This window comes from Nelumbo nucifera, chromosome 5 (assembly GCF_055504915.1).
Source record: "Nelumbo nucifera cultivar China Antique chromosome 5, China Antique-T2T, whole genome shotgun sequence".
NCBI lineage: Eukaryota > Viridiplantae > Streptophyta > Magnoliopsida > Proteales > Nelumbonaceae > Nelumbo > Nelumbo nucifera.
Genome location: NC_142653.1, coordinates 36,286,934 through 36,303,466, shown reverse-complemented (window position 1 = coordinate 36,303,466; position 16,533 = coordinate 36,286,934). Strand labels below are relative to the sequence as shown.

Here is a 16,533-nt window from a genome sequence, read left to right as displayed (position 1 = left end):
AGCCACCAACATCGAGTTCACAATCCACCAGAGATCGATCTCTGGAGCATCGTCCTACGGCCTTGCGACCTTGCCTTCGATGAAACCAATTTTGTTTTTGGCACGAAAAGCAGTTCTCATCGCCTTTGCCCATTCGTCGTAGTTATCTCCTCTCAAGACCACCAGACTGATAATAATTCTGGGATTATCTGATGGATGCAAATAGAAAGGAGAAGACGGTTCAACAAACTTACTCGAGCTCTCATCGTTCCTGTCGTTGTTGGCAGCCATGGTGACCGATCAGCAAGACTCGTCTGAGATGTTCAAGCAAAAGGTCGAAGATGGTTTTGGTGTTGGTGTGATTCTGTTGCTCAACGTCAGCAGTAATATCTTACCCAAGGTGATTGATTATTGCAGGAAACACGTTGAGTTTGATTCCAAGAAGAATATGGACGATCCTATTGAGGCTCATGAAGAAATCAAGAACTGGGACTCAGAGTACATCAACGTCGGTGTCAATGAGCTTTACCATCTTATAATGGCTGCTAACTACCTTCATATCAAAGGGTTGCTGGATTTGACTTGCTAGAAAGTGGCTCTGATACCATGAAAAATATCGGAAGCCAAAAGTTGTTCCTTTCCATTGTTATCTTATGATATATATATATACAAACTCGATGGAGTTTCTTGCCCCCAAAACTTTCTAAAAACCCTACATCCTAAATGTAAGAGAGCACCCAAAAATAAACTTGCCACGCTCATTGAAACCTTTCTATGCAAGAAGATGACATGCTACACCGTTACAGAACCGACCAATGTAAGAGAGCACAATTAGGGTCATTTGTTTTATAGCTTGAATGGGAATAGTCTATTCCCATAGTTCTATTTGGTTTAGACAGAAACGATCGAAATTTCATTTCCAACAGTCTGATTGGTTCGGCACTAATGTCAAACTCGCCCATCACTAACCACTTGCACTATAAGCCAAGTATTAAAATCAGCTAATAATCCAATCTCGTAAGAATTTATTAACAACCTATAAAATCAGCTAATAATCCAATCTCGTAAGAATTTATTTACAACCTATAGAAGTGCTCCACCATTCTTCTATCAAACCAAATAGGCATTTCAATTTAATAGAATTTTTGGTAAGAAAATATCGTGGTTTTCAAAACTGGACTGGATCGGACAGTCCGACCAGAAAAACCGGTAACCGGTCAGGCCCCCGAGTCCGGTTACATTAAAAACCGGAAATCTTTAAAAAACATTGAAAAAGTCAAAAAACCGCTAACCGGGGCGGTCAGACCGCTAAACTGTTCAACTCGGGCAGCAGTTCGTTCTTTTTTATTTTCAATGTTTTAAATAAAATAAAAAAATAAAAAATAAAATTACTTTAATATCCCCATCCCAAATCAATTAATCGAATGTAGGGTTAGAACCCCATTTTCGTTCTAACCCTTTGTTCTTCCCTCCTCTCAGCCCTCACACCCAACCGACCACCTGCGACTTCTAGCACCTCCGGCATTCGACGGTGATACACAGCGACCAACAACGGCGAGTTTGCAGCAACGGCCATCCCTCACACCCAACCAACCACCTACGGCGGCCAACACCTCCAGCGTTTGACGGTGATGCACACCTACCGACTGCGACCAATGTCGACGGGCGATGGCGAGTTTGTAGCGGCGACCAGTGTTTTTTGCGATTTGCATCACTTCCCGGCTTTGCGGCAGGCGAGTTTGTAGTGGCAGCCATCCCTCACTCCCAACCGACCACCTGCAGCAGCAGCACCTTCGGCGTTCAACGGCGACACACACAGATTGATCGCGATTAACGTTAATCGGTGACGGCAATCATTTTTTGCAATTTGCAGCATTTCCTGGCTTTACGATAGGCGAGTTTGCAGCACTTCCAGGTAAAAATTAGTGCAATTTTTTGATCAATTTGGTAAAATTAATGTGTATTGAAGTCTTTTACATATCAATCTTGGTTGCATAGCAATCTAACATTCTTGAGTGAATTCTCATATTTCTCCCCTTTTATTTTTCTGTATTTTTTGCAAATTTTTGTTTTATTTTTCTGTTTCTTCTGAATTTTTTGAATTTTTTTTGTGTTTTTTCTGTATTTTTTAGAATTGTTTTGTATTTTATTTTTATATTTTTTATGTATTTTGTACTGTATTATTTTTTATTTAGATAGTTTTATTTTCTGTATTTTTTTGTTTTTTATTTAATTTTATGCTATTTTTTATTATTTATAAATATTATTTATTTTTAATTTATTTATGACATCACGGGTCAAACCGTTCGACCCGAATGGTTGAACCGTTCGACCCAAATGGTTGAACCATTCGACCCAAATGGTTGAACCATTTAACCGAAAACTAGTCCCCTGACTAGTTCTGTTTCCGGTTCATTTTTAAAAACCATGGAAAATATTGAAAGATGATACACAAATGTCGTGGGGTTTATAGATACAAAGTTCCATGAAAGGTTTGCCACAGAATAGGGATGTCAATTGTACCGGATTTGGTCCAATCCAATCTAGTTAAATATGAATTCATTACGGATGGAGCAGGTCCAAACCACTCCAATTTTGGTCCATTGACACGCGTATTCTTATCTTCTATCAATAGACCCGATATTGGTTCAATTCAACCTAATCCAATATAAATCCATTAGGGGTCGATCAGATCCAATCCAATCCAATAAATCATTTGGACCATTATGTCTGAACTAAATCAATTCAATATATCTTATTTGTCCATTTATCCGTCCAAATATGTTTTGATTTTGACGGTTCCAACCCAAAAATCAGTCCATTGACACACCTACATTAGAGATCTAACCAGATTGACTCTTGCTGTGATTCAGATTGTATCTGAACTGAGCTTATACAGAGTTCCATAAAACGCTTGTTGTGTTTGAGAAGAGTTCTTGTCCCTAAAGGTTATCATAGGAGTGTTTTCAATTTTCCATTGACCCAGCTCGTTGAATCAATTGGTCAAAAACCAGTTGATCCGGGCGGTTCAATTGTTGATCCATTCGACCTTGTCATCGGGTCGTGGGTTGTAGGCTCAATGTATGTACATACTTTTAGAGGCCATAACTTTAAATGCATTCTAATGTCCAATTGGGGTGATCTTTTTTTTTTTTTTTGGGTAACTTTTCGAGATCTATGCATCTCAAGGCCAAGGGGCCAAAGGTGCATTGCCCCGCTATTTTTGCCAAAAAACCCTTTTTTGGGGCTAAAAAACAATTATACATGACCCATGACCTGAAGGAAAAAGTGGGTCCACCTCCGGATAGGTTTTTAAAACATTGATCATAGGCAGTCATATATTTATATTCACTTCCATTAACTAAACATTTGAGAATATCTTAATTTGAACAGATCAACCAAATGGTGATCGATGCCAGGGTTTGTGATTGTAGTCTAGAGTTTTATTATGTGTTCAAGATGGGTATTTGGAAATATATATTACTCCATGTATGGCACAATACGGAAACAAAACACATTGAGAAAAGTTTCAAAGAAAAGAGCAGAAGTCAAACTGTGAGGAAGAAGAATTCTTTACTGAATAATTAAGAGAAAATTCAATATCAAAAACTCTCTTAGCCTTCCCTTAACTACTCTTTATGTAGACAAACACCCTTATAGCTTCTATTCCTAATCTGAAAACATTCCATAATAGAATCCTCCTAAAACTCCTCAAAAAGAAAATCTTAATTGAGCAATCATAATCTAAGAAAACACTCTATAATAGAATCTTACTTAAACCCTTCAAAAGGAAAGTCCTAATTAAATATAAATTCAGAAATTATAATCTAATACTAATTTGGTAATTATGAACTAGAATAGAAATCCTGCGATGACACTAAGGTTCAAAGTATCAACACGTATCGGCCTGTATCGGCTGATACGTATCGTTCTGGAACCTCTCCGATACGCCCCTACAGTGGGTGTATTGGGGGTCTGACCAGTTCAGGGGGTGGAGGAGCCCTAAACCGGCCCCCTAAACCAGTTGCAAAAAAAATAAAAATAAAAAAAAATAAAAAACAATATTGATTTGCCCGATATATGCCTCTACTGGCGTATCGACATTTTGAACCTTGGCTAATATTATCTTGGTAAATTCAAACTAAGATAGAAATTCTGTGCTGATGCTATCTTAGTAAATTCGAATCGGAATGGAAATTCCATGATGGCACTATCTCGATAAATTTGAACTAAGATGGAAATTTCGTGTTGGTACTAGATTGGTAAATTCAAATCAAAATAGAAGTTCTGCACTAGTGCTAACTTAGTAACTAATTACTCGGTTAGGTCAATAATGTCATTCAAGCTTTTTATATGTCTTGGAGTGGTCCCAACTTACATAGAACTTATTGGCCTTCTCTTATACTACATCATTGTAGCATTATAATATAACATTCTGGTCCAACCCAAATGATATGATTTAGGGTTATTAGATATGGCCAAGATATTTGTTGGAATTATTGGACTGATTTAAGGTCCAATACATGGTGGCTGAATACGATGCTCATGGACCTAAGGAGTGATCAGGTTGCCAATCCAGAGGCTTTCTTAGTTCCTTTTGTAATCGGTGTTCTGAACACACTTGCGTATCTTTGTAGGTCAATAACAAAGGCAAATATGAGTACAGGTCTGCCAGTCCGGTTGTACAATGAAGAGTCGTCATACAACTTGTTTTGAGACTGAAAAAAAAAGCGAGCGTTGTGTTCATTTCTTCATTCTCTATTCATCATATAGCTAGGTTTCAGTTTAGAAAAGGGCATTTTTCAGATTAAAGAATTGAAAGTTTGGACTACTGTTATCATCATATTCATAGAGAATTTTGATTAAGTTAGGATTAAGGGAAAGTATAAAACAAGAATATTGAACTAATGGTCTATTTATATAGTTCGTGAATCTTGAGCACCCTATCCTAAAACCCAGTCCAATTTAAGGCAAGTTCAGGCATAGACTGATCTAAATCCCAAAATAACTCAGATTGAGTTATGTTGTATCTGTAAGGAGAGTAGACAAGGGCAGGGGTTCCAAAATTTTTTAAAAATGGCTTATGATAAAGAAGTAAACTGTAAATGTTCCTTTTACTTACTTACATAATAAACAGTGTCTGGCTGGGCACCTATGAGCTCATTACTCAACCTAAGACCAACCTAATATAGAATTAAGCTTAAGTTTACTAGCCTAAGAAGCCTAGTTCATAGCCGAAAAAAAACCCAGTTCAACCTGAGAAAAAGCTAGTAGAGTTGAGTTGGCCCACCTAAGTTGCATTTTCCACCAATTCGAAACTCTGCTATTTGATGAGTTGTCCACATTGGCCACTGGAGAAATAGTTCAGACAGTCCAGTTAGTTCCTCAAATAATTGATCTAGTTACAACCCTTTAATTTCTAGTTAAAAGATGTGTTTGTTGGTACTACTGTTACTATTCCATGCATGTAAGGTCTTTTCTCTGATCAATATGTTTTGTCACCAACTTGCCCTAGCCCGACTATTGCCCACTCATGCCTGAACCTGGAAGAGTTGTGCTTGGATTTAGCTTGAACGACTTCACCTCAGGTGGCGACCATATTATAATTAATCAAATTAAATTCTTGTATGGTTTCTCATCTCATTTCAGTTGTTTAAAAAGTGACAGTAGGATGAGTTTTGGCGAATCATATAAGTGCAATAGCTGGTCGTTCTTTGTGGGCTTTAAGGATCCTTACATATCTATGTGATCGGTTTGTTGATGATCTTTTGATTTTTGGCAAATTAATGCTCAATGGCTGAAATTTATATCTTTCATGAACAACTCAACCCTTTCTAGCGAAGGGAAAGAAATCAATTATCACAAGTTTTCAATCTACTTTGTGCTAATTAACATTCTTTGTCATAGAGGAGTTTCCTAAGATATATACCCATTTAGTCTGCCATTAATCACCATGCAAAAATTAGTTCTCAAAGAAATCCTCTGCTTTCGTCATTTATTGTTAATTTCAAATATATTGGAGAGAGAGAGAGTTTTTTTTATTTACCATAAAAAAATACTTAATAACTTATTTTATTGCCTTAAAAAAAAAAAAAAAACCGCACGGATGATGAACTGCACATCCAAGTCATCGTTCAATCTATGCCATGAGCATGGTGATTGACGAATTTATTCCAAAGTTGCACAGTAGAGCAAACATCTAAATACACCCAACAGTCATTAAACGAGAGCACGGAGAGGAGAGAGAAAGAGCTAGAGAGGGAGAGATGATTGATTCAAGATTTGTTAATTAGTCCATACTTCTAGGATGTTTCCAATTGCTTCAAGGTATATGCCCACTTGTCACGGGGCTAGTCGTTGGGGCCCCGTGTGGCACTCGAATACGACAGGTAAGCCTAAGTGACAAGCAACATCACAAGAAAATGCAATAAAGATGGTGCACAAATTAGACAAAAGGGAACTTGTATTGCATTAATGGACGACAAGCTTAAGAATACAGATCAATGTCAAAGGGATCTCATGCTTAACCTTTACATGCTCTTGATTCACTCGACTACCTACCTCCCTTCAAAGACTACGTTTAGATTTTGGGGGAATGACATAAAGATACATCAAAAGAATAAAAAATCATACTAGATAATTACAAGAATGCCATTGACAATCCCCCATACAAAATACATACATAACCCACCCATGACACACACTTGGATACTGGAGTGGCGGCTGTAGGCATTATGGATGACACTTGATGGCGTGGTAAAGTGACACACCTCCACCTCCACCTCCACCTCCTTTGCCATAGGAACCTCCACCTGAGGCTCCCCCTGCACCATAACCTGATCCATTGCCACTCCCTGAACCATATCCAGATCCGCTCCCACTTCCATTGCCTCCACCCCCACCTCCGCTTCCACCTCCACCTCCACCACCTCTCCCATATGAACCACCACCTGGGGATCCCCCTGAACCATAACCTGACCCACTGCCACTCTCAGAACCATACCCACTACCACTCCTTGAGCCTTGACCTCCTCTACCACCTCCGCCATGGCCACCCCCACCACCTCCTCCAAGGCCAATTCCTATACCAACTCCCACTCCTATTCCACCACCATGGCCATAGCCACTTCCACCACCAGAGCCATATCCAAACCCAATGCCTTCACCACCACCACCCATACCTCCACTGCCGTAGTACAGAGTAAGAAAAGCACCAAAAATTGAGTCCAATTGGTCGGCAGCTGAGTTTTCCCTAGTCCACTCTGTTGACTGAGAGGTCGTTGTGAATAGCAACTTAAGGTCTTCCGGTCCGATTGATCATATAGATTTAAGTATAGATTTAAGTCAAGTGAGAATGGCTGAGTTTTCACATGGTTAATCCACTCACTCAAATAATCCAGTGTTCACTAAAACCGGAATAAGGGACAAGTACTGATCGGCCACTTGATCAACTTCTCAAAATAGTAGCAAAATTTTCATCCAGAGTCAAGGAGTGGACCTTAAATTAATCTCATTATTATAAACAAGCTAAAGTTAGAAGCGATATCTAGAGAAAAAGATAGGGCCTTATCAAATATAATAAGTGGAGCCTGTACTTAGCTCAAATTCTTAATAGTCTTGTGTAGGGGTGGATTCGAGTCAAGTCGAGCCGAATAGAACCAGGCTCGAGTTTGACTCGAGACTGTTCTATAAGGCTCGAACTCGATTATTAGAAAAAATATTTTATAAAAATGAAAAATTATAGATACAAATATTTTTTATTTGATATTTAAAAAATTAAGAATTATAATAATTAATAATTATAATATTTTTATTATATATATATATATATATATATTCGAGCCGGCTCGTGACCCTCACGAGCTGAGTTCTAGTAGGATCAAGCTCGGCTCGTTTAATAATCGAGCTAGTGAATTGGGCCTGAGCTCGGTTGAAACAGAGCCGAGCCGAGCTTTTCACTAGCTACTCGGTTGAAACTGAGCTCGGCTCGTTGCCATCCCTAGTCTTGTGAATATGTTGTCCGTGGCCAGGCAGGTTGATCAATCCAGCCTATCTATTTTCTAATTAACTTGACCTTAGAACATTCAGTTTCCTTCTATGACATTTACATCTCCACTCCGTATCTTCTACTCAGAATCTTCCCACACTCCTATGACTAGGGGTTAACCGAACCGTGGGTTTTTTTTTTTTTTAAACCGAACTTATTTGATTGATTTTTTAAAAATCTGAATCGAAACTGAACTGATGTAACTGGTTAACCAGTCCACCGGTTAACCGCGGCTCGGTTTTTTGATTTTTTACACTCAAAAATAAGAAAAAAAAGGGAAAAAATACCTAAACAAGCATGACAAAGGGGTGAGCTAGCGAGGGCAAAGTGGTGGTCGATGATTTGTAAGTGTCGGACTGGTTGGTGGTTGTTGTCGCCTAAAGTGAAAGCCTAAGAGGTGGCGGAGCTGCGAAGATGAGAGATGAGAGAGACAGAGACAGAGCCTAGGAGGTGGCGGTCCTAGCAGAGTCGAGACGGCGACCGGCGTTGTTGCATTGTTGATGCATGCTTGTCTGCTTGATGGTTGGCGCAGTAGAGAAGAAGATGATAGGAAACAGAGAGTAAGAGAGAGAAAGAGACAGGGAACTGGAGAAGCACTGAAGCAAGGAAAACTGGCCATTAGGTGAGAGGCTGTTGGTTGGAGGACGACCGATGCCAGAGGAAAAATTGGGGATTGGGTCCGGTTATAAGTTTGCAAAACCTTAAGGAGATCAACTTTGATCCTGATTGACCTGGATTTATCTGAGGAAACAATACTATTGTAGCAAAACACATAACACCCCAACAGTGGGTATGGTTTGTTTCGCCAATGATTGGAACTACAATTCCAAGGGTGCTTGATTCAAAAAAGAGGGTATGATTTCCTCATGATCATGCCCATGATTAGTGACTGGCATCTTTCTTCTTTTTCCTAGTTTCTATTCAATTTATCCAATCGTAAAGCCCTTGTTTGTTTCTCTGAATTCGTATTAATTTATGATCATCTCTGGTCTGTAAGGATATGATTGCCCACAACAACAGTGAAGGAGAATTTTCTTCTCCTGCAATGTTTAAACAAGTGTATGATAAATAACTTCACTCCAAATTTACACCTTGAAAATTTAAAAACTCATACCTTTGTCACTTCTATTTGTTGGCTTTCTTTCCTAGCTTTTAGCTCTACATGTGAATTACATGGTATTCCTGTTTGGTTTGTTTGGAGGTTGAATGTGCACCTTCTAATTAGATGCTCTCAATTACCTGCACTGAATATTTGAGAATGGATTGTGTTTACTTTAATCATTTTTCCATGCAAATACAGATATCACCCTTTCAAACAGGTTGATCTCTGTAGTGTAAACCTAAACTATCAGGGCAAAATCTGTAAAACAGCTATTGCAATGTCTCTTTTGTGTTGAGGCGACAATAAGCTCCAATTGTGATCAATGTTGGGTTATATTTCTATGCAGGTAAAGAAGGAAAGAGCAGAAAGGGAGGCATTGGGAGCATTACCTCTTTACCAATGCACCATTCCCTGATTTTATTGTTGCATCAGTCCTGGATCTTGCTCATCATGTTTTCTGATAGATTCTTTTGAGTGGTGGACCATGATAACTGAGATGTTTGCTTTCTATTCGTCTCAGGAAATGGTATTGTATTTTGTTGACGAATTTCTTTTGGCATCGTTGGGTATGATTTATTCATCATTTTTGCCATATCTAAGCATGCCGTTAACTTGCTAACAAGTAATAATTCCTATCCAAAACTGGATGAATTTCTGTTGTTGAATTAACTTGAGTAGTTGTATTTATTGCACCATCAGAAACTCCCTCTACTTCTTCTACTTGATTGGGATGCAGTAACTATATCTCAGAACCGGTTTGACAGAGAGAGGGCAGAAGGGGAAATATTGTCTTCTTCACGGGAAAGTGGGGTTGCAACTATTTTCTTATTTATGTTCAGTAGATAAAAAACATTGACAGGCTTTCCAAAAGTTACTAGTATAATTCTTCATTCACGAACGATAATGTATCAATAACACATCTTACAAACATATAACTTTATTTCATTGAAAAAAAGATGATCAAATACTTGTGCAAAGTGGCAATGAAAAGACAATATGAAACAGGAGTAAGCGGATATGAAACAGGTGCAAATTAAAAATCTAGAAAGACAAAATTTTTGAACTTTCGTTTTCTTTCTACCGAAAACACCATATTTGTTTCATTAATCAAATATGAAACAGGAGTTCTTTTCATACTTACAGACAGCTCGGTGTAGTGCTGTTTGGAGTTGCAGTGGTGAGTGATGAAGCAAGACGCGGTGGTTGGAGTTGAAGCAGCAAACAGTGAAGCAGTGGTAGAGGCAGTACTCTGTAACAGATTACAGTGCTGGTCGGAGTTGTTTCATTAATCAAATATGAAACATGGGTTCTTTTCATACTTATAGATAGTTCGGTGCAGTGCTGGTTGGAGTTGCAACGGTGAGTGTTGAAGCAAGACGCGGTGGTCGGAGTTGCAGCAGCAAATGGTGAAGCAGTGGTAGCGGCAGTGCTCTGTGACAGATTGCAATGCTGGTCGGGGTTGTATCATTAATCAAATATGAAACAGGGGTTCTTTTTATACTTACAAACAGTTCGGTGCAGTTCTGGTTGGAGTTGCAACGGTGAGTGTTGAAGCAAGATGTGGTGGTCGGAGTTGCAGCGGCAAACGGTGAAGCAATGGTAGCGGCAGTGCTCTGTGAGAGATTGCAATGCTGGTCGGAGTTCTTTCATTAATCAAATATGAAACGAGTTCTCTTTATACTTACAGACAATTCGGTGTAGTGCTAGTCGGAGTTGCAATGATGAGTGTTGAAGCAAGATGCGATGGTTGGAATTGCAGCGGCAAACGGTGAAGCAATGGTAGCGGCGGTGCTCTGTGATAGATTGCAACGGTAAAAATAAAGTTGGATTATTGTAAGGTAAATATTAGATGGGAAGTATGGGATAACCCCTCATTCCATACAACACGGTAGCGTGGTCAAATCCACGAAATAAAGGCGTACACAATAAATTGGCCCGTGATGTGGATCAATCGACGAGATAGCATGGATTAGTCCACGTCACCAACCAACTGAATTCAAAGTTCTGGCCTCTTAGGTTTATTTTCTTAGTTGGGGTAGTGGTGGAGAAGCCAATTGAGGTTCGGGCCTTAAAGTTAGGTTTGGGGTTCCATTTGACAAATGATTTTAAGTTAAAACTTGCAAAGGAGTATCCAATGGAAAGTTGGTTGTGTTAGGTGAGAAGAATAAACAGGAATTGACGTGTGGAGGTCTCAATGATATCAGGTGCGATAAAAGGACTACAATGTGCTTAATTAAGTTCAATGAATTGACGTGTGGAGGTCTCTTCGGCCTCAACGAAGAAAAACTGGGTCCCTTTTCAACACATGAAAGTTTTCTTTATCTTCCATTTGAAATGAGAAAAAAACAGAGTGGGGTTTATTAGGTTATGCACGCTTGAGGCTGGACCATGGATTCGTCTATGCTAAGACAGTGAGGATCTGAGTTGTGAATTTTGTCACGTGTTAGATTTGACAAATAATACTTAAAAATTGATTTAAACAAAGGAAGAATTTATGATGAATATGTGATTAATGATTTAGATGAATACCATTTGGTTGGAAGAGATTTAACCAATCAAAGCATTACAAGAATTTTGATGTTTGGTAATCTCTTTTATGATACTAGTTGATTGATTATAAGGGTTGTCTAGTTTGCAGTAGGAATTAAAATCAAAATCCTTCAAAATTAAAATTGAAATGATCTATTTCTGTAGTCTTTGTTCGGTTCAAATAAGAATAAAAATAGGAATTATAACCAATAGAAATAAAATTTCATTCACGAGGGACAGGGAATGGCTGTTCCCTCAAATGAGAATGACATTTCTAAAAAAATGAGAATGAGATTTTAATTTCATCCATTAAAACAATTGGATTCAGAATAGCCCATTCAGATTCGGATTCCAAACCACTATTACATGTTCAAAACCCATCAAACTGTTGATGCTGATTTTGACAAATTGTTCATGGGTTTGGCTTTGAGGAACAATTGGCGTCAGTAGATGATGTATTTGCAGAAATAACATCATCTTGTTGAATAAGAATCGTTAAATAATCAAGACAAGTGCTGGTATGACCCCACGTGTTCTTGTACACAAATTAAACCCATACTTCATTAGGCTCAGATAATATTGCCCAAGACATAAGACATGGTATGGTTTGGTTCAACATCATGGGCTTGGGCTCTTGGACCAATTGGCCCAAGCCTAATGAAGAAGGTGGCCACTTGAAAATGTCTTTGTTAAGTAATTCATAAGGCTGTGTTTGATTGCAATGCAAATAAATTTGTATTTATGCAAAAACATGGCAGTGCAAATGATTTGAGTGTAAATTCTCACCCATTTTTGTTTCAAACTTTAGCTTGTTTTGTTTGATTGCAGTACAAATGAAGTAAATTAAGACATGAAACAAAATAAAGTAAAACCCAGAACAAAATTAAACGAGAATTTAGATTTTCTTCATTTATACTCCTATACATTTATACTAGTGTAAATAAAATTGCACTGCAACCAAACACTGCCTAAACGGTGGAGGGTAATGCACTGCGAGCTCCTGTTATGCTGCAATGGAGTACCCACTGGGGGAGGGGGGTTGAAATGATTGAAAATGAAGAGATTTGATGGTGGCCGAACCCTTTGATAACTGTGATCCATTATGTGCCAATAGCATTCTGGTTTTTGATGTATGGTTCTTTTTCTTTTTCTTGTTGATAACAATAGCATTCTAAAGGTTGATATTAGTAATGTTTCACTGACATCTAATGAGATTACTGTAACTAAATTCGATTATGACAAGTGAGCCGTGTTAGCACTTGATAGAAAAGTAGTAAGGAATGTCGGTGTTTACTATACGGTTTAGACCATCAGACCAAATTGAAATTCACAGTTTGGTTTGGTCTGGACATAAAAACAGTTTGATTCGGTTTTGGATTCTTTGAAAGTTATATAAAATAAACTTTCGAAACCATATATTTGGTGATTAATGGAATTGACTATGGGTGTTCCTTATATCGTCTAAGTCACCAAACCAAACTGAACCGAACCAAACTGAAATTAATTGGCAGTCTGATCTGGTCTGGCCTTAAAAATGGTTTGTTTTGGTTTATAAATTTCTCATACCACAATTTTTTTTTTTTTTGTTCGGTTTGACTAATTGAATTTCCGAAACAAGACCAAACCATAAACCGGTAAATTGAAGTATTAACAATAGACCCATCACATACACACAATATAAGTATTCATTTAACATTTAAAAATATTACATAACTCTTAATTATATAAGTATTTTATACATTGTTGTTGTTTATTTCAATTTTTATCATGTAATTTCATGCGCAATGTGACTTGTTTATGTTACAATGTAAATGTAATTTATATGACTTTTAATAGGTGGCATTTATCAACAGTCAATCTGATATTTGAAGTTATTTGTTATTTATGCAGGAGTATATATTATTTGGGCATTCAAATTGGGTTAAACCCAATAGAATGGCCCAAACCATATTAGAAACTGGATAGTTTGGTCTGAAGTTTTCTTAACTCTAATTTTTTTCTTTGGTCTGATATTTTTCCTAAATTGAACAAAACCAGACCACGAACACCCCAAGGTATAATGCCACCTAGACTTAGGCAACACTAACAATATTGGCCATGCTATAGAAGAAAAGAAGCTTTATCCATAGATAGTTCTCATATGTGGTCAGTGATGCCCGATTTTCTTTCTTCTATGCAGTAGAAAGTTGAACGAAACAGCCTAAGGGCTTTATTTCCAAAAACAAAAAAAAACAAAAAATTAAACAAAGGACCTTTATTCATTCATAGAGTTGAACTTGAAGTTGAACTAGAACCCATAACATAAACAATGATATCAAATATGCAGAGTAATAAAACTCAACTCTTCATTCATAGAGTCACAATAGTAACCTTTCTTCTGCTTTTATTAAAGTGAATTACAACTTAATACGCTTATTGAAGTGTTACATAAGCGCGCACATAATATGCTTATTGCTTAGACATAATGGACCTTTATTCATTCCACGCAGGCAATACCCAATTACACACAACACGCAAGAGAAAGAGGGTGGTTTTGTGACCATGTGAATGTGGGACGTGAATGTCTATGGTCTATGGCCAACTCCACCACCGTATCCGGATCCAGAACCTGAACCATAGCCAGAGCCAGAGCCAGAGCCACTGCCTGAACCACCACCACCACCACGTCCACCTCCACCTCCTCCACCACTGGCATAGCCTCCACCATTGGCACCTCCTGCTCCATATCCTGAGCCACTACCAGAACCGTATCCGGAACCACTTCCATTTCCATTACCAGATCCTCCTCCACCTCCGCCTCCACTTCCACCTCCACCACCTCCACCACTTGCATATGAACCTCTACCTACGGCTTCTCCAGCACCATACCCAGAACCACTTCCACCTCCGGAACCATAACCACTGCCATTCCCAGACCCTCCACCACCTCCACCTCCGCCTCCGCCTCCACCTCCGCCATTTGCATATCCTTTCCCTTTTGCCCCACCATAACCAATGCCCTCCCCTGAACCATATCCCTCTCCGTAACCTGAGCCATATCCGGACCCAGTTCCTGTACCTCCACCACCACCACCTCCTTCACCACTACCTCCCCCTCCTCCTCCACCAGCGGCAAGCAAGGACCTAGCAGCGGAGGAGAGTCCAACACAAAGTAAAACCAAGAATGCAACAGAAACCAACTTCGAGTTCACCATTTTCTGCTCAATCAATCAATGAATTAATGTTTGATCGATTTGAGAAAGTAGTGTGATAAGCCCCATGCAAACATTACGTATTTATAGCGATCCTAGTAGAGTTAACGCGGGCTATTGCACATAGACCGAGTAAACCATTGTTTGTGCTTGGAGATGAATCTCCATGCATTTTGACCTAACTTGCATATCCAGTAGGGGAAGATATTTCGCTCTTTTTTGACTTTTGGAACCAAACAAGACTCCACTTGCTACCGCTTGACTCTTCAGAAAGGAAAGTCACTAAAATCATAAGCCCATGTAGATAGGACTCGCCTGATATTAATAATTTTCCATCGTTGGCCTAACTACTTTTTCTTTCCGCTTTTTGGCTTATGTCTTGCGAGCTGCTTCTCAGCTCGGGTCTGAACTGGGCCTAACTCATTGACACATTAAGTCCATCACCCCATCAGCTCCTTTTTTTTGACTTTCTGGGCCAAAAGGACACCCCTACGCTACGGAGAAGAAGCGCAAAAATACCAGAGTACCGTGTAAGACTAAATTCTACTGATGAAAAAGCTTGTAACACTGATCCTAAAGATGGCAAATAACCATTATTTTAATGGAGAGATACATGCTCCAGTACAAGTAAATGTAGTAAAGAGTTCAACGTTCTTTGATTGATTATAGTTTTGTTACATACAACATTTCCTCTTGTAACATTACATGTCTAAAACCCATCAAACTGTTGATGCTGATTTTGACAAATTGTTCATGGGTTTGGCTTTGAGGAACAATTGGCGTCAGTAGATGGTATACTTGCAGAAATAACATCATCTTGTTGAATAAGAATCGTTAAATAATCAAGACAAGTGCTTAGTACACCTATTTGTCATGAGGTGCCATGTGTCACAATATCATTGGAGGGCCAAATCTGCCCTAATCATTTGCCCCCCACTACTGAGCTGAAAGTAACTCGGTGAAGGGAGTAGATTGCTCCTTTTGGCATGAAATGACTAATTCGATGAGCTCGTAAGCATCGATTCAATTCCTTAGGCTCTGGGAGCGACTCGCAGTCCACTCTCCTTACCCTTGATTTTGCCCATGCTGAAGAGGCAACTGAGTCTAATGTGGTGCCGAAGTCTTTGCCAGTTCGGAACTTTAGCCCTTCCACTCTCCTTGATCTTTGATTTTGCCCATGCCGAAGAGGCGACTGGGTCTTATGTGGTGTTGAAGTCTTTGCCAGTTCGGTACTTTATCCCTTAGGCTCTGAAAGTGACTCGTAGTCCACTCTACTTGATCGCCCATGCCGAAGAGGCGACTGGGTCTTAGGTGGTGAGAAAGTCTTTTATCAGTTCGCTAGTTCGTGATTGGGCCAGACCGCCAGATCGCGCGCACGCCGTCGGGCTGCACGTAGGCCGCCAGGCTGCGCGCAGGTCGCCAGGCCACGCCAGGCCGCCGGGTGGGCACCTTAGAGCTATGATTGCATTGCATCAGCCTCGTGATGCCGGTCACCCACTCCTACAAGAAGCTACTAGGAGCCCGACCAACGGGGGCAACACTACTAACTTTAGGTCGCCAGCTCGCACGAGAGCCTTGGAAGGATCGACCAGCAAGGGCATCCATGCAGTCTGTTGGTCCCGTGGAAGCCACGAAGAGCTCATCTTTGTAGAGGGGACCTCGCAAAGAGGACTGATGAGGCTTTA

At 39.4% G+C, this 16,533-nt stretch overlaps 1 protein-coding gene, 1 long non-coding RNA gene and 1 pseudogene across 2 annotated transcripts; 1 reads left to right on the top strand and 2 right to left on the bottom strand.

The window, feature by feature from the left end:
• Positions 1-268: 268 nt before the first annotated feature.
• LOC104606802 (SKP1-like protein 4 pseudogene) lies at positions 269-568 on the top strand (annotated as a pseudogene).
• Positions 569-10,111: 9,543 nt separating this feature from the next.
• On the bottom strand, positions 10,112-10,951 carry LOC148791417 (uncharacterized). Its single transcript, XR_016076123.1, has 3 exons — positions 10,814-10,951; positions 10,634-10,741; positions 10,112-10,559 (listed from the first exon to the last, which is right to left on the bottom strand). It is a non-coding gene; the product is annotated as an uncharacterized LOC148791417 (long non-coding RNA).
• A 2,988-nt stretch (positions 10,952-13,939) lies between these two features.
• On the bottom strand, positions 13,940-14,919 carry LOC104606804 (uncharacterized). Its single transcript, XM_010272173.2, has one exon. It carries the CDS (start codon positions 14,849-14,851, stop codon positions 14,222-14,224), a length of 630 nt encoding a protein of 209 aa, XP_010270475.1. The 5' UTR covers positions 14,852-14,919; the 3' UTR covers positions 13,940-14,221.
• Positions 14,920-16,533: the final 1,614 nt, after the last annotated feature.

Coding starts and splice junctions, on each gene's coding strand:
- LOC104606804 (XM_010272173.2), bottom strand. CDS start 14,851: ATGGTGAACTCGAAGTTGGTTTCTGTTGCATTCTTGGTTTTACTTTGT.